Source organism: Brachyhypopomus gauderio, chromosome 12 (assembly GCF_052324685.1).
Source record: "Brachyhypopomus gauderio isolate BG-103 chromosome 12, BGAUD_0.2, whole genome shotgun sequence".
Classification (NCBI taxonomy): domain Eukaryota; kingdom Metazoa; phylum Chordata; class Actinopteri; order Gymnotiformes; family Hypopomidae; genus Brachyhypopomus; species Brachyhypopomus gauderio.
The window spans coordinates 22,958,065-22,984,048 of NC_135222.1; the positions used below are offsets into that span (position 1 = coordinate 22,958,065).

The 25,984-nt window shown below is 40.8% G+C and overlaps 3 protein-coding genes across 9 annotated transcripts in view; all 3 read right to left on the reverse strand.

Moving 5' to 3' along the window:
• Positions 1 to 1,934: 1,934 nt before the first annotated feature.
• Positions 1,935 to 6,263, reverse strand: fbxo22 (F-box protein 22). Its single transcript, XM_077023882.1, has 7 exons — positions 6,087 to 6,263; positions 5,445 to 5,577; positions 4,992 to 5,079; positions 4,791 to 4,895; positions 4,184 to 4,336; positions 3,832 to 3,997; positions 1,935 to 3,281 (listed from the first exon to the last, which is right to left on the reverse strand). The coding sequence occupies exons 1-7, from the start codon at positions 6,215 to 6,217 to the stop codon at positions 2,879 to 2,881; spliced, it is 1,179 nt and encodes a 392-aa protein (XP_076879997.1). The 5' UTR covers positions 6,218 to 6,263; the 3' UTR covers positions 1,935 to 2,878.
• Positions 6,264 to 8,834: 2,571 nt separating this feature from the next.
• On the reverse strand, positions 8,835 to 14,800 carry tpma (alpha-tropomyosin). Its single transcript, XM_077023890.1, has 10 exons — positions 14,538 to 14,800; positions 13,854 to 13,979; positions 12,169 to 12,302; positions 11,861 to 11,978; positions 11,633 to 11,703; positions 11,406 to 11,481; positions 10,893 to 10,955; positions 10,716 to 10,785; positions 9,536 to 9,614; positions 8,835 to 9,109 (listed from the first exon to the last, which is right to left on the reverse strand). The coding sequence occupies exons 1-10, from the start codon at positions 14,649 to 14,651 to the stop codon at positions 9,106 to 9,108; spliced, it is 855 nt and encodes a 284-aa protein (XP_076880005.1). The 5' UTR covers positions 14,652 to 14,800; the 3' UTR covers positions 8,835 to 9,105.
• A 4,847-nt stretch (positions 14,801 to 19,647) lies between these two features.
• LOC143528250 (talin-2-like) overlaps positions 19,648 to 25,984 on the reverse strand; it is a 51,738-nt gene continuing 45,401 nt past the window's right edge. For all 7 annotated transcript variants that reach the window (XM_077023888.1, XM_077023885.1, XM_077023886.1 and 4 more), the window contains 4 exons: positions 24,135 to 24,197; positions 23,517 to 23,705; positions 23,118 to 23,225; positions 19,648 to 21,660 (listed from right to left, as the gene is read on the reverse strand). In XM_077023888.1, the coding sequence (XP_076880003.1) occupies positions 21,532 to 21,660; positions 23,118 to 23,225; positions 23,517 to 23,705; positions 24,135 to 24,197 (489 nt within the window). In that variant the 3' untranslated portion in view covers positions 19,648 to 21,531. The remainder of the gene's footprint in view (positions 21,661 to 23,117; positions 23,226 to 23,516; positions 23,706 to 24,134; positions 24,198 to 25,984) is intronic.

Sequence of the window (25,984 nt, forward strand, 5' to 3'; positions counted from 1 at the left end):
GGGGGGGGGGGGGAGCTCGGAGCTGCATGATCCTAGTGCTAGATTTGTCGCTATTTGGATATTGTTTTTTTAACCGTTAAAAAGTGGGGGGGACATGACTTCGTCGCTACTTAAATATTTGGTTTTAACTGTAAAAACTGGGGGGGACCAAAACCGGCTTTTGAAAAAGTGGGGGGGACATGTCCCCCCCGTCCCCCCCCAAAACTACGTCCGTGGCTCTACATATATATATCAGTAACTGGACTGTATCACCACAACTCCACATATATAGATCAGTAACTGGGCTGTATCACCACAGCTCCACATATATAGATCAGTAACTGGGCTGTATCACCACAACTCCACATATATAGATCAGTAACTGGGCTGTATCACCACAGCTCCACATATATATATCAGTAACTGGACTGTATCACCACAACTCCACATATATAGATCAGTAACTGGGCTGTATCATCACAGCTCTACATATATAGATCAGTAACTGGGCTGTATCACCACAGCTCCACATATATAGATCAGTAACTGGGCTGTATCATCACAACTCCACATATATAGATCAGTAACTGGGCTGTATCACCACAGTTCCATGTATAAAGAATAAATACATTCATACTTCGAGCACTTTGAGTTTGAGCACTGTAGAATGTATAAAATAACCTCTAAATTTGATTTTTTTGTATACTACACCCTAACGTAGGGTTAGGAATTATACAGTATTTGGTGTGATCTTTGACATATGCTGGTGAATACATTTTACATTTAGGGCATTTAGCAGGCGCTCTTACCCAGAGCGACTTACAAAGTGTTTTGCTGTCCACAGAATTCATCCTAGATAATAGCACAGATAGGCCAGAATTCCATACCCATGAACCAGACTACTACTAAACTACAGGAATCAATGTACCTAGTATTATGATTAAACAGGCTCACAAACAGGAGGCAAACTTTTTACCAAGAAACACAAATAACCTCATACATACAATTTAAGAGCAAGGGGAACCAGTGCAATCTGCTGTGTTAGTGCTCATTTAAGTACTCAACAAGCAGGTGAGTCTTCAGTCTGCGTTTGAAGATGGCAAGAGACACTGCCGTCCGAGCATCTAGGGGAAGATTGTTCCACCATCTCAGAGCAGGACAGAGAATAGTCTGTTGTTGTGTCTTCCGTGAGAATTTAAGTTTCAGGTCAAACCATATTTGAGGTTCAGAGTGTTCATGGTACAGATCTGGCTTGACCATGGACACCATGTAGGGAAGCTGGTCCATCAAGGGTTATATTTGACATCTGCAGCTACCGGAAGCCAGTGACTCCGGTGAAGAGAGTGAAGTGAGTGTCATGTGCTGTTGAATCTGCGACCCCTCCCACCTGTCACCCCGCAGAGCTCTGGTTGGATAATAGAGATAGCGTGTACACACAAACACTCGGTTTAAAAAGAAAGGTTACTCTTTATGTTTTAGTATTATTTATAAGAAAAAACTAAACAGCTCAAATACAAGTTTGTCACAGGCAAAATAACTGCTTGACTGACGATTATATTAGCAGCTTTCCCAACATTAGATGTGAATAGTCTGTGAGTCTTTGTTTGATTATCAGTGTTTTGACACTATTGGAGGCAACGTGAATGATTAGTCAGCAAGTCTTTATGATTCTTTTAATTATTTGACACTTTATTCAATAAAGTAGCAAGCAATGAAAATACCCTGATGCCATCTGATTTCCACTCTGTGCTAACTGGGTGGTGATTTTAACACTGAGGCTGTTGATCGATCCGCTGGGGTCCACAACCCCACAAAGCAGAATTATAAAAGGCAACAGAAAAAATAATTCAAAACACTCCTTTTGTCAATTTAGGGAAAAATGGAAAGGTAACTAGGGAGCTTCTGTGTCTAAATACGTCAGATTTAATAAAAATAACAGACTCAAAGTATATTGGTTAAGATCAAAACGTGATAGTTCAATCATTTATTACAGAAACTGTTTTATATGGTTGTGGACAAAGACAGACTTAACTGAGGGTGAAATCAGACGCTCCCTCCCATCATGTAAAGGTATTAAAAAATATGATGCGTCTTACCTTGCATCTCGCCTTAACACTGCCATCTGCTGGTGAAGCTTGAGAGAGTACATTTTCCCCAAATAAAAACTCATCTGAAAGCTGGCACAACCAGATACCTCTGGTTTATTAAGAAGTGAAAACACACACGCTGTCCCTTCACTGGGGTCAGTGGAATGCAGACTATTCATTTAACCGAGTACAAAAACAGAATGCCTACACTACCTGCACTACTCTAGATTACAAAATGCCCTCCAGAAGGAACAAATAGCAAAAACAAAATAAAAATCAACAGAACTAATATTACATTGACCCAGTTACAACTCAACAGGAAAATAGACTTCTCATGTATTGAGAAGCAGCTACTTTAACATGAGCGCCAGGCACACCAGAGAAGTTTCTAATTAAGTCACTTCCGCAAGAAACTTCTTACTCCCCAAAATGCAGCAACTTTAAATGCTTGTAAATTAGTCCTGAAACTATCTATATACAACACCTTTTCCATTAAGAAGCATCCCCTACATAGAATGCACCATGTGACATTATGTAACTTGGGAAAAAAAAAAAAGTCGATTTCAAGTCAATGTTAGCACCATGCCATAAAACGCACAGCACAAAATCACCTCTTTATCTTTCCTGTCCTTATTATACACAAGAAGTTTTTTTTATTTCAATTTACAAGTAAAGATAAAGCTTTGAGAAAATAACTGGATCCAGTGGATTAAGAGGCCTCACAGAGTGTTCTTTCAGACCAGATCTAGCACTACGGTTACAGATAGCTTCAACATTGTTCTAGAATGTGTGCAAGTGTGTGTGTGTACATTTCATCCCAAGTGCACCAGGCTCATGATGGTGGTATAGCCATGCTGTAGACCACTGGTGTCTGTCTCGCCCAGTGTGTAGCTCTCCTTCACGATGCGGTCACAGCCGATTTCACCATTTCCGAAGAAGCCAAAGAGAGGCACGGAGGGGAAGAGCTTGTGGAAGGCCTCGGCCTCCACGTTGTGTTGGTGGTTGTAGTGGTTGGGGCCACGGGCCACACAGGCGAACATGAAGCCCACGGTGTTCCTCTCCGGGATGTTTGCAGCCTTCAGGCGTCGCAGGGTGTCCTCGGCCGCTCTGGGGCTGCTGACGTCCTGGTCCAGCAGCACCGAGGCGCCCTGGATCCTGGGGCCACTCAGAGCAAGACCCAGCACTCCAAACGAACCAGGCAAACAGCTTGTCCCACTGCAAACAGTGCAAGTGACACGTGTGTACATACACATGGAACACGTACACACACAGACCGCACACACAGACATGGAAACCAGGGTATCTGCACATTTTTAAATCTCAAATTCAATGACTTAAGACCTTTTTAATACCTCTCACAAGAAAGAATAATACTATTAACGGGGGGGGGGTGGCGAACGAAAATTGTTGACGTTGTTGAGGCTGTATACTCCAACGCTAGGAATCTAGCACTAGGACCCTGGAGCGGTTATTTTCTGCATTAGCGCTAGATTCGGCAAAGTTCACATCGCGCCAGAACAACTGAACAACACACACTTATAATAATTTAATGCCTCCCCTCATAAAATTCCAGACATTTTAAGACATTTTTAGGCCTTGAATATGGAAAACTAAATTTAAGACATTTTAAGACTTTTTAAGGACCCGCGGGTACCCTGGGAAACACTTTTCAAAGTGCACATTCACAAACAGATAATCTCCAGCAGTAGAAATCTGCAAATGCATACAAAAAAGATGCCAAAGGTGGCATCTTTGTTTCACCTACCAGGTTCGGTGCTGTGGGAAGACCCTTTCCACGTGGCCCCCAGCAATGAGAGCATTACTGTTGGCCAGAGGCTCCAGCAGCTGCTTGAAGAAGCGCCCACCTCCTGATTTATAGGCTTCATAGCCAAACAGCAGCACCACCTTCAAGTCGGGGTTCCCCACCAACCCTAAACAACAACAGCCCTCAGCTCACTCTTAGAAACGTTATGACAATTTCCCCAAAGAGAACAAATCAACTGTGCTCTAATTTTAGAGCAACTATTATGTGAACTTAGATTTTAGTATCTGTTTAGCAGCCATAAAAACACAAAACATTAGTTTTTGTGTGTATGCTCAATGTGACACCATCTCACCTGCTTCCTCTAAAGCACTCTTAGTGAGGCTATCTTTGCAGAAGTGAAATGATCGCATCTGAACTCCTTCCACAGCAGGAAACAGGAGGCTGAAACCTGCTTCACCCTCCATGAACTCCTGGGGCATTGCATTGGGGAGGCCACTAGGGGTCACTGTAACATCCACAGACTGTCATGTTGGCTCTGTTGCTGAACATCTATTTGTACCACATTGAAAATGTTCATAATAAACAAACCTATTTAATACAGTGCATGATTATAACAGCTTGTTCATAGACTGTAGGCTCAGTAACACCTTTCAAATTTTCACATCTGTCTTCATTTTCTTTAAAAAGTTAGTATGAAAAATGTTAATGAACATTCTAAAAATATTTTTTAGGAAGATTGTTCATGTTTATTTCCTAACACTACTTCAATTATGAAAGTATAATACAAAAGTGAAAATCCTGAAAAGGCAGTGATTCTGATGAATGTCATATCGCAGCAAACAGCCCTTTAAAACTGTTGATTTGGACTGAAATTGACACTCACTGTCAAGTCTGCACAATGCACAAAATGAGCAACGCACTCATATTAAAACACTTCAGCACACCACAGAGAAACTTACATACAACCCCTGGGGTGATGGCACATACAATGTCACACGATGGAGGCAGTAAGCGTCTCAGTCTGTCCATAGTGTCAGAGTCCTCCTCATCCTCAGACCTCTTGGCTGTGTTAACAAATTACAGGGGAAATACTCAGTAATCATGAGTAATCCTCAGTAATCCTTTTCACAACGACTCCACAAACATCAAGAGCCTCTTACCTTTTTTGTGTCTAAAAGAACCATTATGCGCACTGAAGTTTTCACTGTCCATCATTAATAAAGCTGTCTGAGGCAGCAGGAAGATATTCTGCAGATAAAGACACAAATAATAAGCAATCGTAATATCAGAGGCATAAACACAGTCCATATGTTCTCTCCATTTGATTTGTTGTGAAGCTCAAGGAAACTACTGGAGTGTTACTGCTGCATTCAAACTACCCCCACCCTAACCTCATAAAAACTACATCAAACTAGCCCAACCCTAGACCCTAACACCTTACAAACTACCCCAAGGCACTGCTGCTGTGCCCTAACCCAAGACCGCAAGATTCCATGTCACAAAAAGTTTATATTATAATATAAATGACTTGTCTAGCAGTATAAGCAACTGTTTCAAAGTTTGAATGTATGTAACCATGTTATGTATGAGGTCGTAAAATAAATGCATCTGACTTCCAAGCTTTCTTTCATTTCTCCCAGAAGAACATGTTCTTCATATCTGGACGAGCCCGAGGCAGACAACCAGGTCATTTTCTGCTGACTGCGCAGAACTCTGCGGGCGCAGTTCCTCCACAACCTACATACCCTGCACAGAAACACCAGTTACACTACAGCAAACCATATAAATAACCAAAGACTTACAGTGTCACCAGAGTTAAACTACAATAAACAAGATCAAACCTAGTAAAAAAAAAACACAGATGGTGTCGTGAGAAATAAACGATCAAACCCTACAAAGACACAAACTGTGATGGTGTAATGTTATATAATGTTATAATGTCAACAACACTTGTAAGTTGTCTTGGTCTGCAATAACACTTGAAGGTTTGCTAGCTTTGAATGTATGTAACCTAATAGGTTTCGCTTTGGATGCAACTAAACCAAACCGTTTCACTTTTCAGACGTTCACAGTATTCCTGACGTTTAATTCTAGTGTTTTTGGCTAGTTGGGTAACATATTTAATATACTTGAATCAACTTGACACGTTAAGCTCAGGTAGCGTTGTTGCTAACAGTCGGTACTGACCCAGTTAGCCAGCTAAACTAGCATTAACCCCAAACCCAGACTTCTGGCTCAAAGAGGTGAATAACTACCTCGCTATCCGGAAGAGAGCTTTGGTGGGAACAAACGTCAGGATCCTCTCCACGACCTCGGCTACGTTGCTGAGAATAAAGCCCGCTTTACTGTCCACTGGGCCGCTGGACGAGGCTGGTTCTCCTTCCATTTTTGAGAAATAACCATCGAGCCTTCGACCCACCCGGCGGAAGCGGAAGCGGAAGTTTGTCTGTGAGCGTTTACGTCCATGTCACACAAACAAAAGCACAGTTACACCAATAAAATATATACATTTAATCGCAGGGTAGCATTATGCAAAAAAACCCTAGCTAATTTCAAATGTCTACAGTCTTTCTAGCTTTCCTATTTGTTGAAGATAATGCTTATATTTTATTTCCTGTATAAATACTAATAACAATGTCTTGGTATTACTACGTTTTCATTTATGCATGTAGAATTCGGCCTAAATTATAATTGTTAACAATATAATATTATTTTGCTCAATTTCTACAAATATCAATATATAGCCTAAACAAATAAATAACAAATAAAATATTTTTAGGGTTAAATATACAGTGTCAGTATTAGGGTTAAAGGTGTAGGGTTAAGATTAGGGTTCGAGATTTAAGGTTAAAGATGCCTATTTTTTTACATAAAGATGTCTAATTTTTTTACATTTTGGGCATTTAGCAGACACTCTTATTTAGAGCAACTTACAAAGTGCTTTGTTATGTGTTCACATAATGCATCGTAGATCGTAGATAGGTCAGAATTCAAGATACCATTGAACCAGATTACTACTAAACTACAGGAATAAATGCCATTACCCAGTATTGCAAATAAACATTGGCTTAAACCGGATCAACAGGAATTAAAAACAGAGAAATGCAAATAACCATAGAGAAAAAAACACAAGGTGTTAGTCATTTAAGTACTCATTTAAGAATTAGATGGGTGTCATCAGCATAGCAAAGATGGGACAAATTGTGAGAAGAAATAATGTCACCAAGGAAACGGGTATACAAATAAGAGAAGAGGGCCTAACAACAGGACTGAGCCTTGGGGCACTCCAGGGGAGTTGGAGTTGATTTGGGTGAGGAAAAGAGATAATAGGTCATTGACAGTGTACTAATAGGTCACCATTATTATAACTCCAGGAATAAACCTACAGTGTACTAATAGGTCACCATTATTATTGTTCCAGCAATACAGTGGTAACAAACTAACAAGACAGTCACTCATGTATGTACTGTAACCTGTTTTATTGTTGTAATAACCTTAAAAACAGATTTAAGTGAATGTAAAAAATAAACAAACAAATTATAACCTTGGGGATTATGTAGGCCTGCTCTACTGAACCTGTCCTACAGCTCAACTTTAAGGTGTGTGCAGCAGCTCGTACAACTGTCATGTTTACGTGTCTGATTACACATCAATGCCATTCAATAGAATTCCTTTCTAACTCCTCAAAGGTGGTATTCCACACTTGCTGTTGACACAGGCTCACATCTTTAACAAAAAGATTTTAAAATGAATCAGTTATAAAACATCATATAGATTTGTGCAAGTGTTTTTGTGAGTGAGCTGATCTGGGATGCATTGTTGTTTAGTAATAGATCACGTGTTTATACACTGACATGTATAAACCTTGTAAATCCTGTAAAGCTGCTTTGAGACAACATGTGTTGTGAAAAGCGCTATACAAATAAATTTGATTTGATTTGACATGGTTTTGTGATAGAAAAAGTGTTCTACAATAATATGTTCCTCCTTAAAGGGATGTTTTGGGTTAGGGATGTTTTGGGTTAGCATTCTTGGGCAATTTTCTGTCAGTTAGCTAATTTTTAATTAAGGGCTTTTTATGCATTTATTTGTGAATTAGCAATTTCCAGAAATTTTAGTTCATAACTTCTGAGCATCTGTTTAATTTCAATTAGGCTGGCTTATATTTACAAACATGAAAGGTAATCATGTTACCAGCACAGATGCCATTTTTCTAAGATAAATTTGACATTGAATAGATTTCATAAAATGTAAGTTTGAAAAGTAAATAATAACTAAATGTACGTGCAGGAGGTTGTCATGCTCAGCTGACGCTCACAATTTCCATTATCATAGCCTGTGCTATGTCCATCTAACAGAACATTTGTTCAAAATATACATGCAATAGTATATATTCATTTGCTCAAAAATGTACACATTTGAAACCATTGTCGTGAATTTCTTCAGTGTAAAGTATATGTAAATAAATCTGTAAACCAGAAATATCTATTATTAACTAGTCATCTGTAAAGAAGGTAAAAAGACCTGGAGTTTCTACTGTTGCTGTTTCTGCTCGGTATATAGTCTGATTAGATTTACTGTGCAGCTTTTGCTCTGTATATAGTCTGATTAGATTTACTTTAATCACTTTCATATTACATCACTTCCTTCTCTCTCACAGTAATTGCACCTTGCTCATGCAGTAAAGACCTCCAGCAATAGGAGTACAACAGTAAACAGTGTAGTCCCAGTCTATATTACACTTTAGTCCAACAGTAAACAGTATAGTCCCAGTTTATATTACACTTTAGTCTTTGTTGAGTGCTAAAACTGAGTTCATGTGACATGTTTTTCTGAATTTGTTGATAAAGGCAATCTGGCCAAAAGAATAATACCAGGGACATGAGAAGGGAAAAAGACACACAGAGAGTAAAATAAAGGAAGAAAGATAGTAAATAAGTAGTATATATGACCTGTTATCTGTTGATGAATAAAGCAGAAAATGCAACATGAGTTGACGAGAAGAGCTTTTATAGATTTTATTTGAGCTTCTCAACAATAAATAAAGGAAATAAGAAAAACTAAGACAAACGTAAAGAGAGTGGAGTCAGAAAAAGGTGTTTTTATTACTTTATGGAAAGCAAAATAAGTCAAAGTTCTATACAACAGACGTGATGTCAGAGCTGGGTACCCCACCCCCAGGTAGGATGGTATTGTGGATGAAAACCAGAAATGCTGAAGAAGAGAGTGAGGGGGCTGGCCAGCTGGTGCCGGGTGAGGGGAAACGTAAACACTTTATCTACGAGGGTGAGAGGGAAGAAAGAGAATGGGGTGGGTGGAGAAAGCAATGAAATACACAGCAGAAAAACAGGCAGCATGCAATGGTTAGGTGTGTGTGTGTGTGTGTGTGTGTGTGTGTGTGTGTGTGTGTGTGTGTGTGTGTGTGTGTGTGTGTGTGTGTGTGTGTGTGTGTGTGTGTGTGTGTGTGTGCGTGTGCGTGTGTAAAATTATTATCAAGAAGAAGGTTATTTTTAGGAGAAAGCAAACTGAAAAGTGGCAACTAATCCATTCATAAATCATTGAACACTGCACCATCAAACGTCATGCAGCTTTGTTGAGGATATGTACAGTCAGTGTGGGTTAGTGAGAGTTTAAAGAATGTGGCACAGGCATGAGTCAAAATGTGAGTAAAATGTTTAATACAGAAAAAAGTGATGATATTTACATGGAGGACATGTCATTGAGGGCGTGGTCCAGCTCCTCACTGATGGCTTTGAATCTGAGTTTCTGAGAGTATACCTCATCTACAGTAACCAATCATGAAATGATTGGAGTTGTATTGTGATGAAGTAAACAGACATGCAAAGAAAACAATATGAGAGTTAGAGCAAAGATATGGAGCAGGAATAACCTGAAAAACATACAAAAAAAGCCACAACACCATGTTCTTGTCTTTTAGTCTTCTTTACATTTACACCAGCACACACCTTTACACCCAGCCACATACCTTTACACCCAGCAATATACCTTTACACTCAGCTGCACACCTTTACACCCAGCAATATACCTTTACACTCAGCTACACACCTTTACACCCAGCAATATACCTTTACACTCAGCTACACACCTTTACACTCAGCTATACACCTTTACACTCAGCTACACACCTTTACACCCAGCAATATACCTTTACACTCAGCTACACACCTTTACACTCAGCTATACACCTTTACACTCAGCTACACACCTTTACACCCAGCAATATACCTTTACACTCAGCTACACACCTTTACACTCAGCTACAATGCCATACGAGATTAAGTTGCCAATTTGACAACTGTGATTTACACCCCAATCAGAATTTGTTCTCCATATTTAACCCATATGTGCAATGAGAACACACACTCACACTCACTCTCACACTCACACACACACACACACACACACACACACACACACACACACACACGGGGGTGATCACTAGGGTGCTGTGGTGCACACATGCCCAGAGTGGTGTGGGTAGCCCTAGCCCCAATACCCAGGGAGCAATTGGGGTAAAGTGACTTCCTCAAGGGCACTTCAGTCATGGCCTATCTGGGAATTGAACCTACATGTATCCTTGCATCACAAGATCGGCTCCTCTACCACTAGTCGATGGCTGCTCCCATTAAGTGCACCGTGGAAGTGGACAGAACTGTAATGCTGCCACATGCTTTTTCAAAGCATTTATTTAAACATTAGGTCATATACAGACCAGACGCTAGAAACATACACTAAACCGAGGCACTGCCACCATGTGTCCAGCAAAACTCCATGAATGGAACATACTGGACTAAGAATATCTATGTTAAATGTAATAACATAAATAAAAACAAAAACAGAGAAAGATGTGGAAAAGTACCTACCCTCAATTTCATCCACAGTCTTCTCAAGTTTGGCAACTGATTTCTCAGCAAACTCAGCACGTGTTTCAGCCTGTAATATACACAGCAATGTGAGTGTACACACACCCACACCACACACACTACTAATGTATATGATGCCACTCAACAGTGGTGTCAAAGAGCTAAAACCCAACACACCTCTTTCAGCTTTTCAGTCAGGATCTTGATCTCCTCCTCATACTTGTCCTCTTTCAGAGTGTACTGTAAACATAAACAAAAGTCAGAGCGTACTGTCATTATAAACAAGTCAGAGTGTACTGTAAACAAAAACAGAGGGGTCAGATCGTACTGTCAACATAAACAGAGGAGTCAGAGTGTACTGTCAACAAACTGAGGAGTCAGAGTGTACTGTCAACATAAACAGGAGTCAGAGTGTACTGTCAACATAAACAGGAGTCAGAGTGTACTGTCAACATAAACAGAGATACGGCTGTTACTCAGTTAACCTAACAGACTACAAACTCACAGTCATAATACATGCAAAGACACAGACACACATATACTCATATACACATATTCTCTCTCTCTCTCTCTCTCTCTCTCACACACACACACACACACACACACACACACACACACACACACACACACACACACACACACACACACACACACACACACACACACACACACACACACACACAGGTTTACCTTCTCAGCCTGGGCCTCAAGAGACTTCATGAGGTTGGTCACTGTTTTCAGCTCTTCTTCAAGTTCAGAGCACTTACTGTAATAGAGAGGGTCAATGAAGACTTGTGTGAGACTAGACATTAGGGTCAGGGTTAGAGGTTAGGGTTACTTTAAAATATTTTAAGTCTTGCTGTTCACACTACAGCATCACAGTCTGACCCCACTGTGTTTTAAAATAAGGGCCTAACCTCTCAGACAGCTCTGCCTTCTCCTCCGCGCGCTCCATATCGTTCTCAACAGTTCCCAGCTTACGAGCCACCTACACACACACACACACACACACACACACACACACACACACATAGAGAGAGAGAGAGAGAGAGAGAGAGAGAGAGAACATGGGTGAATGTTTACCTGAAACAAAATGAAAGAGAAGGACAATGGAAGATGGAAAAGGTGTGGAAGAGTGAGCTCACCTCCTCGTATTTGCGGTCTGCTTCCTCAGCAAAGTTCTTGGCCTCTCTGAGCTGACCCTCCTGGAGAACAATCTTCTCCTCATCCTTCACTGCTCTGTTCTCAATGACCTTCATGCCTCTGGGTTATGGACACACGGACAGTTACAATCTCTCCCCAAACATCTCAGCGGCTTGCTCCCTTGAAATATGTTATGTGAAATTTAAAAAGGACAAAGTGAAGTGTGGAGAGTGATTAATGGAGTGTGATGTGTAGGAAGTGATTAACGGAGACTGATGTGTGGGGAGTGTCTGGATCACCACACACAAACCTCTCGCTTTCATCAGCGGCCTTTTCTGTCTCCTCCAGCTTCTGCAGAGCAGTGGCCAGACGCTCCTGGGCTCTATCCAGCTCCTCCTCAACCAGCTGGATACGCCTGTTCAGGGAAGCCACCTCACCCTCGGCCTTCACACACGCAGAACACAGAATTACTTTAAATATCATCTTCCCAAGACACACATTTATAGACCGCTAGAGTAAACCTCTCTGTAGACTTAGATCAATCTGACGTCATTATATTTGACTAGTGTCAGGGCTGTTTGCGCTGGAGAGAAGGTTGTTATAGATGCATAACAGCGGGAGGATGGGGGAACGATAGCAGCACCATATCTGTCTGCGTATCTTTCTTTACCTTATTCCACTGACATTCCTGTAGAATCATACATTTATTATATTTTGATACCAAGGTATAACAGAAAAAAATTGATATAGAACACAACGAAAGAGAACTTTGCTGTTCTCCACATAAACTGCAGAGATCAACCTATCCATTTAATGAACGCTACTACGATATATTTTAAACAGCACAACAAACCAATCTAAAATCCATCGTGTTTTCAGATTAAATGTGTATATATATTTTTTGCCTTGTGTTCTTTATTTTACCCCATCTCACATGAGTTGTGTAAGATTCTCGGCTAATGCGTTCAACAGACGCATTCTTTAATGAACTTAATGAATCGGCCTTACAGATCGTCTTGCGTTTCGCTCAGCGCTGGATGCGCGTCAGACGCACCAAACACGGGAAGTTAATGTTGGTGTGAACTGGCCGAGTTTTATTCCCGATTTAGCGTTCTAAAATATTAGATTATATTAACAATTATTAACATTATTGTTAATAGCGTCAAGTGCGAATAAACTATAAACTGTGACACACACACACACATACATACATACATACACACATTATATATATATAATGCGTTATATGATTTGTCGTTTAGGACGTTTCATGACTCCAGCACTATCAACGCCATCTAGTGGTTAGTTATGTTTAATACTCTTGGTCTGTTCACAATAATGCCATCAACGTAAAATGATACACATTCGCCGTTTGGCTTTACTGTAATATTTTATAGATTATATTTATGCATTAGATGAAGTTTAAATGACGATTAAATGATTATTAAGTTTATTATATTTGATGCCAAATATTGCTGCAGATAATTTTTTTATTGTTTCCATATAACTTAAAATCTTAGTTAAAATAGAATGACAGACATTATGAAACATTAATGAAGCTGTTGGAGGTGTTGTAACTTCTCTTCTCAAACGCTGGAGAAGTTCGTCTTAATTAGGTTAAGCTACCCAGAGAAAAGTGAAGTGAAATTCTACACGCACCCACATTTAAACCCCTCGAGGTCACAGCCGAGCCCAAGAGCACCTACGTTTCCTTATAAAGCACTGCACTAAATATACCCCCCAGAACTGCACATGCGGCAGGGTTATACATACGGCTGGGGTATCTTTACAGTTGCGTCTTGTTGCACATACTGAAATTTATCGGCTATTACTCGAAATTTAGTTCATATATTACAAAACAAAACAAACAGAAAACTCAGCACAGAAAATATTTTTCTGGGTACTGAGCAGAATGTAGTGTGTTAATTTTGTTGTTTAAAAAAAAATCTGTTTTGTTGTGTGTACAAGTGCTCTAGCACGCGCGTTTTCACTTACGACGGTGGCTTTCTTCTCTGCATTTTCCAGTTTCTCCTGAGCATCTTTCACATTTTCAACGTATTTGCTCAACTCGTCCTCGGTTGCCTTAAGTTTCTTCTGCAGAGCGACCAGGTCGTCCTCCAGCTGAGGAGTGGGCGATGGGGAGATGCGAGGAAGGCCACATGTACAAAGCGTTGGTATAAACACAAGGGAACACAGAGCGGTCAGGACGTCTCTCCCTCCACAGATGCGTCATTCGCGCGTGTATAATTTCATAATACAAGGCAGGCATGACATGATGCAGTGTGCCCATAGTGCAGTGTGTAGTCACTTTGGAGGATTTTCCCGGCTAACATTAGATGTATGAAATTACTGTGTTGAAATTTAGCTTGCATGATCTGGCAGCTGTGACATTCAAATGTGCCCAGTAAGGCATCACGTGGTGCACAATATTATCCTAAGCCCAATCCTAACCTTAATCCTAGTAATTGAAATAGTCTATGCATAAAAATGCACATACCAAAAAGTTAAACACATATTTTCTTAAAAGCAGTACTCACTAACTTAATCACTAATTGCACGCTGGCTGTCCATATTGAAGACGGGTCAACGTTGCCTGTGAACCTACACCGGTCGTCCCCGTTGGACTACAGTGTTCCAGTGCGTTCCAGTGCCTGTGGTGATGGCCACAGTGATGCTGACCTGTTTGCATCTGTCCTCCGCTCCTTTCTTATCCACCTCCGCCTGCTCAGCTCGGTCCAAGGCATTCTCCTTGTCCAGCTTCAGCATCTGCATCTTCTTCTTAATGGCATCCATGGCTGCTTAATGTTCTGCTGACGACCACAGGTGAAGGGGAAAAGACAACTGAAGAGCGTCTGCACCAACCTGAAGGCTGATCTGGAGTGTGAACTCGGTCCCACTGAGAGCTGGGAGATATGTTCCAAGGGCTGATAAGTTCCACGGTGTTCCCAGAACCCTTTAGGGAACCACTCCTACTGGTTCCTGCTCTGCTCAGACTCTTTTTTTTTTTTAAAGATCTGCTGGACGATTCGCTGCCCCAAGACATTGAACAGTTGATATGGCTATATATGGGATCTGTAGGGCACCCACCTCCCATCCCCAAGAAGTCTTGATCCTATTTCTAACAACTCCTCACACCCCACCCCCCTCTGCCCCTCTAATCCCAGACCAGGGCAGAAGATGAGTGAACAACGTAAGCATGGAGAAAATAAGGAGTTAAAATTCCCATGAGCATGATTTACCTCTGTTCATTCTTCATTTATGTTTACTAGGCCTTTATTTCGAAATGCTGCAGTATTAAACTTTTCAAGTTATTTCTAAAATCTTATACAATTTGATCATGCCATTCTATCTATGACTTAGCTATCCTAATCAAGGTTTAGCTGACATAGCTATCCTAATCACTATAGAAACATTTCTGATTTATGTAAAAAATAGTCTTCAAATGTTTAAATTGGACTATGCAAATTAGTGTGACTGTTTTCTAATATCACAGAAGAGGAAATCATAGGCATTTTGAGATTGTAAACATGTTGATCACTAAATATTTTATAGTATCAATGTTATTAAATTAAAAAATGGTATCTACCAGTCATGTTTCGGGACATGTGTCTAGCTCGAGGTCCTCTGAATTACTCAAGCCATTTTGACATTTACAACACCCCTGAGAGAGAGCACTGTGAGCATGCTATAGTTCTCACTGAGTGTATCAGACCTGCAACAAAAAGACATGACAACAAGCCTGTTTGGCATTGTTCATGCAATAAACATGTCTTCAGCAATCACCTGTTAAATCAGTACTATTGTCATGTTTACAGTCATGTTCATGTTCAGCAGATGTCTTATCTTCAGTTGGCCACAGAATGGAACAGTGTGTGGGGAATTTAGGTGATCCAGTCTCATTCACTGTTAATGTAGTGTGTGGGGAGTGTCAGTGATCCAGTCTCATTCACTGTTAATGTAGTGTGTGGGGAGTGTCAGTGATCCAGTCTCATTCACTGTTAATGTAGTGTGTGGGGAGTGTCAGTGATCCAGTCTCATTCACTGTTAATGTAATGTGTGGGGAGTGTCAGTGATCCAGTCTCATTCACTGTTAATGTAGTGTGTGGGGAGTGTCAGTGATCCAGTCTCATTCACTGTTAATGTAGTGTGTGGGGAGTGTCAGTGATCCAGTCTCATTCACTGTTAATGTAGTGTGTGGGGAGTGTCAGTGATCCAGTCTCATTCACTGTTAATGTAATGTGTGGGGAGTGTCAGTGATCCTGTCTCATTCACTGTTAATGTAGTGTGTGGGGAGTGTCAGTGATCCTGTCTCATTCATTGTTAATGTAGTGTGTGGAGAATCTCAGTGATCCAGTCTCATTCACTGTTAAGCTGATGGAGCGCTGCAGTTATGCACTGAGAGCCGTGTTGACACAGAGCATGTCATAACTTTTGGCTAGCAATAGCAGTTCTTTTAGCAGCTGTAAGAGTGAGCACGAGAGAGAGAGCAAGAATGACAATGAGATATAAGAGGAGTCAGAGTGAGCACGAGAGCTGGAGTCATAGGGCAAGAGTGAAAGTGACTTTGTTTTCTTTTTTTGTTTGTTTGATCTGTTTCTTTTGATCCTGGGGGTTAGGATTAGTTACTAGGGGGAGTTAGTTTTACTTGTGTTAGGATTAAGGTTAGTTACTAGGTGGAGTTATTTTTACTTGTTAGGATTAAGGTTAGTTACTATGTGGAGTTATTTTTACTTGTTAGGATTAAGGTTAGTTACTATGTGGAGTTATTTTTGTGTGTGCATGCTTACTAGGACATATTTCTGCTTCATATACAGACTACCATACTGATAGGGTGTAAAACATTCTCTGTGAGACCATCTCTGTAAAACCTTCTCTCATTCTTCCATTAACTTGCCTCATTGGCTTAACTGAACAGTAGAACCTTCCAGAAGATGTAGAAGATCCGTTACAATAATAAACATGGTCAATTTCATTATTAAAAGTTGGAGTACTATCACAGATATACCCGTTTTTGAGGGAATAAAATTTTAGTTAACAATTTTTTTTTACAAAAAGATTATGAGTTTGAAAGTGTGACTATGTGTGGCTGTGACTATGTGTGACGATGTATGGCTGTGTGCTTAGAGATAGAATGGCTTTCTGGTCAATTACTCCTTCACTATTGACAAATGTCTATTGTGGGACTTTTCCTATGTGCACATGTTCAAACACAGACACACACAGTCTAAGTGGCTACTCAGCCTGCACATTCCTAACAGGAAGTCCTGACATCACTGGAGAAGTCCTTCACCACTTTGTTTGTCTGGCTGTGCGACCTGATAAATGCCCCTGGGCGTCCCCTGCATGCCTCTCGGCTTTAAGTGGCACTGGTGTTCTTCCTCACGGTTACGCTGCCAGTCCCATAACCACATGCTCACCACATGCAGCTCCCAGTACCCGCAGACAGCTTGGAGAGGGGCCTAGTGGTGGTATTGTGTGGGACAGAATAGGAAACACAGACACACCATCATCCTGGCAGGGTGTTTGTGTTAGGGTAAGGGGTTTAGGGTTTAGGGCTAGAGTTAGGGTTGGGGTTAAGGTTTAGGGGTTATGGTTAGGGTAAGGGTTTAGGGTTAGGGCGGGACTGGAGGGGCTTGGACTAAACTCCATGCAAAAGCATTAGGGTTAGAGACTACTATATGATTACTACTAGACTACTATAAGGGTTAGGATTTAGGGTTAGAGGCTACTATACTACTACTACTACTAGACAACTATAAGGGTTGGGGATTATGGACTACTAGCACTACTGGACTAGTACTACTAGACTACTATAACGGTTAGGGGTTAGAGACTACTATACTAGTACTACTAGACTACTATAACGGTTAGGGGTTAGAGACTACTATACTAGTACTACTAGACTACTATAACGGTTAGGGGTTAGAGACTACTATACTAGTACTACTAGACTACTAAATGGTTAGGGGTTAGAGACTACTATACTAGTACTACATTCACAGCACATTTCCATGATTTTGGCTTTCTACATACACAATAGCTGTTATATACAAGTATCTGAAAGGCACAAGGGGTGTGTGTGAGTGTGTGTAAGATATAGGGTGAGAGAGTGTGTGTGTGTAAGGTAGAGGGTGTGTGTGTGTGTGCGTGTGTGTGTGTGTGTGTGCGTGTGTGTGTGTGTGTGTGTGCGTGTGTGTGTGTAAGGTAAAGGGTGTGTGTGAGTGAGTGTGTTATGTAGAGTGTGGGCAGATGTGTGACAGAAAGACACTGACCATCCTTCTTACTACTTAACACTTAGCACAGGGTGTTCAGTTCTCCAGGTGCACATCCGCCGTGTCTCCACCAGGTGTCAGGTGTGACAACCTGTTACATGAATCAATTAATTAACTACAAGGGATTACAAAATCCAGAACCAGATTTGGATTCGAGGTCCAGATTTGCAGGATGTAGTGTAGGAGTAGAAATACACATCTGTCATTTATGGAGGCCTGGGCATAGAAACATCCACTCCAGGTTTTCCAGACATCCCCCAGGATTCAGCAGACTGCCATACGGAACCTGTGGTTCACCAGCTGGTCCTACAGATCCACCTTGGCACCACCCATAAATCACCTACATGTCTACACTCTGCACTCCTGTAGCCCAAATCTGAATATAAACCCCTTTCTGTCTTCTTTCGCATGCCTCTTACATCAGTTCTGAGCTGTGTGGACACAAGTTCAAAACCCATTTTCAGAAATTGATTGATTTTAGTTTAGGAGGAGATATATTATGTACTACTAACCAATAAATAATACATACAGACTGTTATTTACAGACCATCACATATAAAACTAGATACAGCTTTGTACAAATGAGTTTATTTCAAACACCTTAATTCTCTCTCTGCATGTCTAATGGCACAAAGAGCATTAAACACGCAAATTACTCAGAGTAAACTGCATTTGCTCTGAGAATAAAGCTCACTGAACTAAGCAAAGCAGGCAGGCTGTGGCCCTAGCAGAGCGCTGCTCATTCTGTAAAAGACGTCACCTTCAGTGGCTCAAATTAGCACGCCATTCCTGCCTGATATAGCGGGACAGTGTTCTGATGACTCGGACATACCACCGTGCCCTCTGCCAGAAAGATCACGTAAAAGCGTTAGTAGCCTAAACTGTCCTCTGCCAGAAAGATCATTTTGACATTCTAGCAGCATCAGAGCTACAGGCTGAGTTACAGGTCAGCTAACCCTAATCCTAATCCTAACCCTAACCCTAATCCTAAAATCCTAACCCTAACCCTAATCCTAATCCTAACCCTAGCCGCACTGGGTTTTGGTTCTACTTGAACAACAAAGGCTGAAATTTGAGACTAAAGTAAAAGGATAAGAAGGAACAGTTAGCAAGGTTCATTTTGTCTACTAACATAGGCTAAATATTCCCTAAACTCAACCCGACCACAGTAGTATGTAGAGGAGAATAAAGCCACCACTGATTGGGGTTTAAAGAATGTATGTTATAGTTATAGGGAGTTATAGGAATCTTGTTTGTTTATGATGAAAGACAATAACGATACAGTACATCTCAGCAGATGTTCTAATAGTGCAACACTTGAATGTTCATATAGGGGGTATAATGATGTGTACCATTATCAACAGGAACACAGATATAAAACACACACACACACACACACACACACACACACACACACACACACACACACACACACACACACACACACACACACACACACACACACACACACACACACACACCATCCATCCATGATGAATATAATAGTTGACAGGAAGTCATTTTGAATCCCTTTACTTTCAGTGATACAAAACATTCCTGAACTGCAGTCAGATAGTTTACATACATCACTTCAGATCTATAACATTGAATCATTATTTCCCATATTCTAATCTGATAAGATTAAAGATGGTTAGGATTAGGGTTAGCCATACCCCTTGGATTAAGGTTAGGATAAGGATTTCTCTAACCCTAGTTTTAGAATCTAGGGTTAGGGTTAGGGGTTACGATTATCATTAGAATTCCCCTCAACTCCATTAACCCTTCAGCACTTTCCCAGGACCCGTTTCCATTATGAGCTTTGTTGCAGAACTGATCCCAGTTCAGCCTGGGAGGATGACTGTCAATAACACTTTAAGTGTGAGTTACAGATCAGCTGCCTCTAGAACAGCTGTTGAGTTAAACACAAAGTGCCAGAGCATTAAGAAGCACTGGGGTAGAAACATGCAGATTCAATGTACACATATAACACTCATCTGCTTGTACAACGGACATTTACTATGTGAGGGTTCATTTTTATGAAAGACAAATCTTGTAGGCATCATTGAGCAGACATTGGTCAAAAAACTTGGGTGTACCATGCCAAAAGGGCACACGTTTTATATTTGTCTGGTGTTTGAAAAGTTTTGCGTAAGATTCTCATTATTCTTTTGCTGCCCTAACTCAGACTGTAACAATGAAAATCGAAATAAATAATGTAAAACGCTAACCCTAATCATCAGAGAAGTCTGTGAGCTGTGGCAGAGCTGACTGTGCTGAGCTGTGTTGGCCTGCCTGACTGTGCTGAAAGTGAAACAGAAAGCAGTCACAGACAGGGACTCAATATGAGGAAGAAACCCTGTCAACACCTGTCTGTTCAGAGCACGGAGCTGAACTTTAGGCAGCTGTCAGCACAATCGGATCCATTTTTATCAGCACGTTCATTTTGCCTTTGTGCATTGATGGGTTAGGGGTCCCACTCAGCCAAATATAGTCCTAGATTCTTTATTTTGCTTTTCCACGAATACTAGTTCATGATTAGCAAGTGGTACGTCAATAACAATAAAAACATTACGAAAGCATGGAGGAAGAGTTCTAATACAGTGGTCACTCACGTTTGTTTCATGTCATCGTCTTTGGGGCAAAAGAAGCAGGAAGCCCAGGAATGCTGTGAATGAGGGCGGGGTGGAGAGGTTTACTCACCGTTTCATTTGGTTTTATTTTGGAATACGTAGTGTTTGTTTTTGAATAAGTATTGTTTGTTTATGCATGTATTCTTCATATAAAAGACAATAATAAAAAGTATCTTAACTTACATTTACAAACATTCACAGCAGTCACTTAAAAAGACTACAGACTGATAACAGACATATGGATCCCTTTCATTTGATTCAACAAAGTACACAGGATCCACAGAATAGCCCAGAACAAGAATCCAGTCTGTTCCATCACCAGCAGGAACACTTTCTCATGCCAACGTTAAACATTTAAAAAGGTAAAGAAAGCAAACGTTGTGACTCACAAGTTGTGCATTAGTGGCTAAGAGTCCAATGGTTAGCACTATCATGTAACACAAGAAAGCTGTATCTCGGATCTTTCTGAATTCATATGGATCACATTAGAAAATCACATTTGACTTGTTAAGAGTTAAAAGGTCTTCCAGCACTCTAATTTATGATCATATGGACCCTTCAGTGGAGCTGCAGATGGCACACTTGTAAGCACACTTACACTTTACACTTGTAAGATCTATGATGCTGTTTTAACAGAACCAAGAACTTGTAACCCATCATCAAGTACCTTCACCTTTCATCCCCCCATCCCTTCATCCCTTCATCCCTCCATCCCTCCATCCCTTGTCCTTCACACTTCTCACACACCCACTGGAAGGAAGTGAGGACACTTCAGTCCTCATCACCTCTCAGTTCACTAGGCAGGAATTTGTACTGCTGTTGTCTGATCTGAGCTAGTTTCTTCCTGGCCTCCTCCAGCTCTTTCTCCTTCCTCAGCATCTCCTCCTGGGCTGTGATGATCTGCAAGAAAGAACAAGTTACTGAAGCTACCGCATCACTAAATCACTACAATACTACAATACCACAACACTACATCACTCCCTCACTCCATCACTCCATCACTACAACACTACTGTCAGACCTGATGTCCCCACCAGAGTTCGCCATCTCCAGAATACTAGGGATTCTCATCAGCTGCTTTCCATTTGCACTGATCGTGCCTGTATTTAATCCTGCACATCACCAGCATGACTCTGCGAAGTATTGCCACCTCTTTACGAGTTAGTCACTGAGCGTTTTCTAAGTGAGATTCCTGTTTGTCTTCTGGTTTTTTGAAGTTGGTTTGTTTCTTCTTTTCTTCCTCAGTCTTGTTCTTTGGTACCTCTGGCTAGTTTCTGGATCGTTCTCTCTGCTGCCGTTCCCTGTTAGCTGCCTCTCAACATCGCCTCTTCCCTATTCATACCGCAGCACTCTGCCTGTGCGCTTTTCTAAATACTAAACATCTACCCTGTGTATGGATCCTCATTCTCAGCACAAGTACCAAGCGTTACAACTACATCACTACAACACTCTATCACTACAATACTACAATACTACAACAAGACAGAAGAAGACTTTCGTCAATGTTTACACCACTCAGAAACGGCAATGAAAATGGATTATAAATGCTGGTTAGTTAGCTAGTTAGCTAGCTAGCATTTACGGTTCACTTTCTTTCATTAACATTTGAAAGTTTCATTAACATGTCTGTAAGTTGTCTGTAAACGCTAGCTAGCTAGTTAGCTTGAGTTAGCCGTATACTTACTTTTATTAACTTTACTCTTCCTGTGCGTTGTACCTCCACTTTTACACTTCCTGTGTGTTGTACCTCCCCTTTTACACACTTTCTACATCACTATATGACATCACTACATCAACAGTACTTCACAACACTACGATGCTACAATACTACAAGATGCTACAACTGTACATTACTACAACTGATCAATATAATACTACACTGCAGCATTACAACATTATAACACTGCATCACTACATCATTGTTTCAGCTGGTTAGGCTCAGCCCTAGATCTCTATAAAACTAGGGCAAGGGTCACCCCTAGATCTCTATAAAACTAGGGCATGAGTCAGCCCTCGATCTCTGTAAAACTAGGGCAAGGGTCAGCCCTAGATCTCTATAAAACTAGGGCAAGGGTCACCCCTAGATCTCTATAAAACTAGGGCATGAGTCAGCCGTAGATCTCTATAAAACTAGGGAAAGGGTAACCCCTAGATCTCTATAAAACTAGCGTTAGCCCAAAGGCAGAATTCTCCAATTCTCCAGCTACTCCAGCATGTTTCTGTTCTCTCTACTGACCATTTGAATGTGCACATCTGATTTTACTCCATTAATCTACATGTTGCTGGTGTTTACTATGAAGTTGCCAAGACGTACAAAGCAGCAAGAACCTGCAATGGATCAGCATGGCGATTTTCACCTGAGTGATTCCTCCAACATATCTGCCCTTCCCCACCACGCTGTCCTCACTGGCCGTAGCTGCTTTCACCAGACTGTCTGAGGCTCTCTTCACTGCATTACCTGCAGCCTGCATGAACACACACACACACACACACACATTTACATACACACACACATGCACGTGCACACATACTGTATCTAAAACATCTTTTTTATATGTATGTTTCCCATCATTCAAAAGTGTAACTACTACATGTACATTTTTGATACTAGTGTATATGGTCTGTGTGTTTGTGTGTGTGGGGTATGTGTGTGTGTGTGTATGCGTGTTTGTGTGTGTGTGTGTGCGTGTTTGTGTGTGTGTATGCGTGTGTGCGCGTGTGTGTGTGTTTGTGTGTATGCGTGTGTGCGTGTATACCTGTAACCTCCTCATGGCCTCTGAGTCCTGGTCTGCTTTCACCTTGCAAGCCACCAGCAGCTGTGTGGTGGAGGCCTCCACCTGCCTGATGGAGCAGATGAGCTTCTCCTCACGTTCATGTTCCTCCCCCTGCACTGATGCCTTCGCAGTCTCACACAGGCCACATGTCGCTGTAGCAACCAGACGAGCCTGCAACCAACCACATCTGCTTACAGCAATTCATCTGTAATACCAGCCACGCCTACCACCAGCCACGCCTACTACCAGCCACGCCTACAGCATGCCACGCCTACTGCCAGCTAGGCATACTTCCAGCCACGCCTACTGCCAGCCATGCCTAACACAAGCTACATGTAAAGCAAGCTACACATAATGCCATGTTGCCTGTTAAGCCTTTCTAGATGAGAAATAATACAATGACAATACAAGTCTGATATACCTTATGATACATATAATCAAAGGTCTGTGTAAGGTTAGGATTAGGGTTATGAAGGGTTAGAGTTATGAAGGGTTATGAAGGGTTATGAATGGTTATGAAGGGTTAGGGTTAGAGTTATGAAGGGTTAGGGTTATGAATGGTTAAGAAGAATAAGGGTTATTAAGTTTTTCTGAACTCACAGCAGAGATAAGTCCTTGTGACCACTGTCCATCATCCTCTGCATTAGCAGAAATGGAGCCCACCTATAGAAAACATTGAAGACACATTATACACTATACACACATTAAACTACACACACACTACACATACAATACACATTACACACATATTACACACTACATACAATTCACACACTTTAGACACTACTCACAGATTACACACAACACATACATTACACTACACAAACATTAAATACATTACACACTATATACATTACACACACTACACAATACATACACATTACACAATACACACTACACACACATTACACACTACACATACACACCACAGTGTAGTGTTAGACAGTCTTACCAACTGCTTAGAGAATACCTGCAGATCAGCTCTAGATATAGTAGCTCCACTCAAATATAAAAAGGCCAGATTTAAAAGCTTGCCCCGTGGTACACAGACTAAACTCGGAACTTAAAACAAATAGCACGTAAATTAGAGCAGAAATTTCGATCTGCTAAGCTGGAAGTATTACACTGTGCCTGGAAGGATAGCATTATTGAATACCAAAGGACACTCACTAAAGCACACTCAGCATACTTAGCCTCATTGATTGAAAATAATAAAAACAATCGTACTTTTTAGTACTATTTCTAAACTTACAAAAAATCAAGCAGGCGCTGAATCTCAGATTCCATGAAAATCTCACTATTAATGTCTATGGATTTCTTTGATAATATAATAGAGAATATTAGACTAAATATAAATCATTTTATATGTAATCCAACTGGTCTTTCACCTGGTTTCGTTGACATTGAACAAAATTTTGCATTAGAAAAAACACTTTCCATCCACTCCCTCAACCAAAATTGGAGAAAATAATTTCATCATTAAATTCTACTAATTGCACATTAGACTCAATTCTCTCAAAATTACTCAGAGGTGTTACCAGTTGTGACTGAACCCTTTATAATGGTAGTTAACTCCACTGTAATCCATTACAATAGGTCACATGCCCAAATCCTGTAAACTAGCGGTCATTAAACCCCTGATCAAGAAACCAAATCTTGATCAAACTGTACTATCTAGTTACAGACCCATTTTAAACCCATGATTTATATCCAAGATCATATATCATATATATATCAGCATTATATCCAAAACGCTGTGGCCCAACAATTATGCTTATATCTGCATAGCAATCAAATATTAGAAAAGTTCCAATCTGGATTTAGGCTCCACCACAGTACTGAAACAGCCCTAGTTAAAGTAACAAATTATCTCCTTCTTGCCTCTGATCAAGGTTATGTATCTCTACTAGTGCTTCTCGATCTTCGACACAATAGATCACAAGATCCTGGTAGAAAGGTTACAAAACGGTTGGAATCTCAGGTACAGCCCTTTTATGATTTAATTCTTACTTAACCAATCGCTGTCAGTTTGTAGACCTCAATAATTTTCCCTTCAAATGCACAAAAGTGAAATATGGAGTCCTGCAAGGCTCCATCTTAGGACCACTATTATTTACATTATACATGCTACCATTGGGAATAGTTATAAACAAACCTGGTGTCAGCTTTCACTGCTATGCAGATGACACCCAACTTCACATATCAGCCAAACCTGATGACAAGTCCAGTTTAGGAAAAATTGAGGCCTGTGTAAGAGATGTTAAATGCTGGATGTCACTAAACTTCCTCCACCTTAACGGTGACAAAACGGAGGTTCTCATTCTGGGCCCAAAGACCACAAGACAAAAAATAGCCAAAAATCTCAGCGTCATACTCGATTCTGACCTATCATTTGATAAATACATAGATAATACTAGGATTGATTTTCTACACCTCTGTAACATTACCAA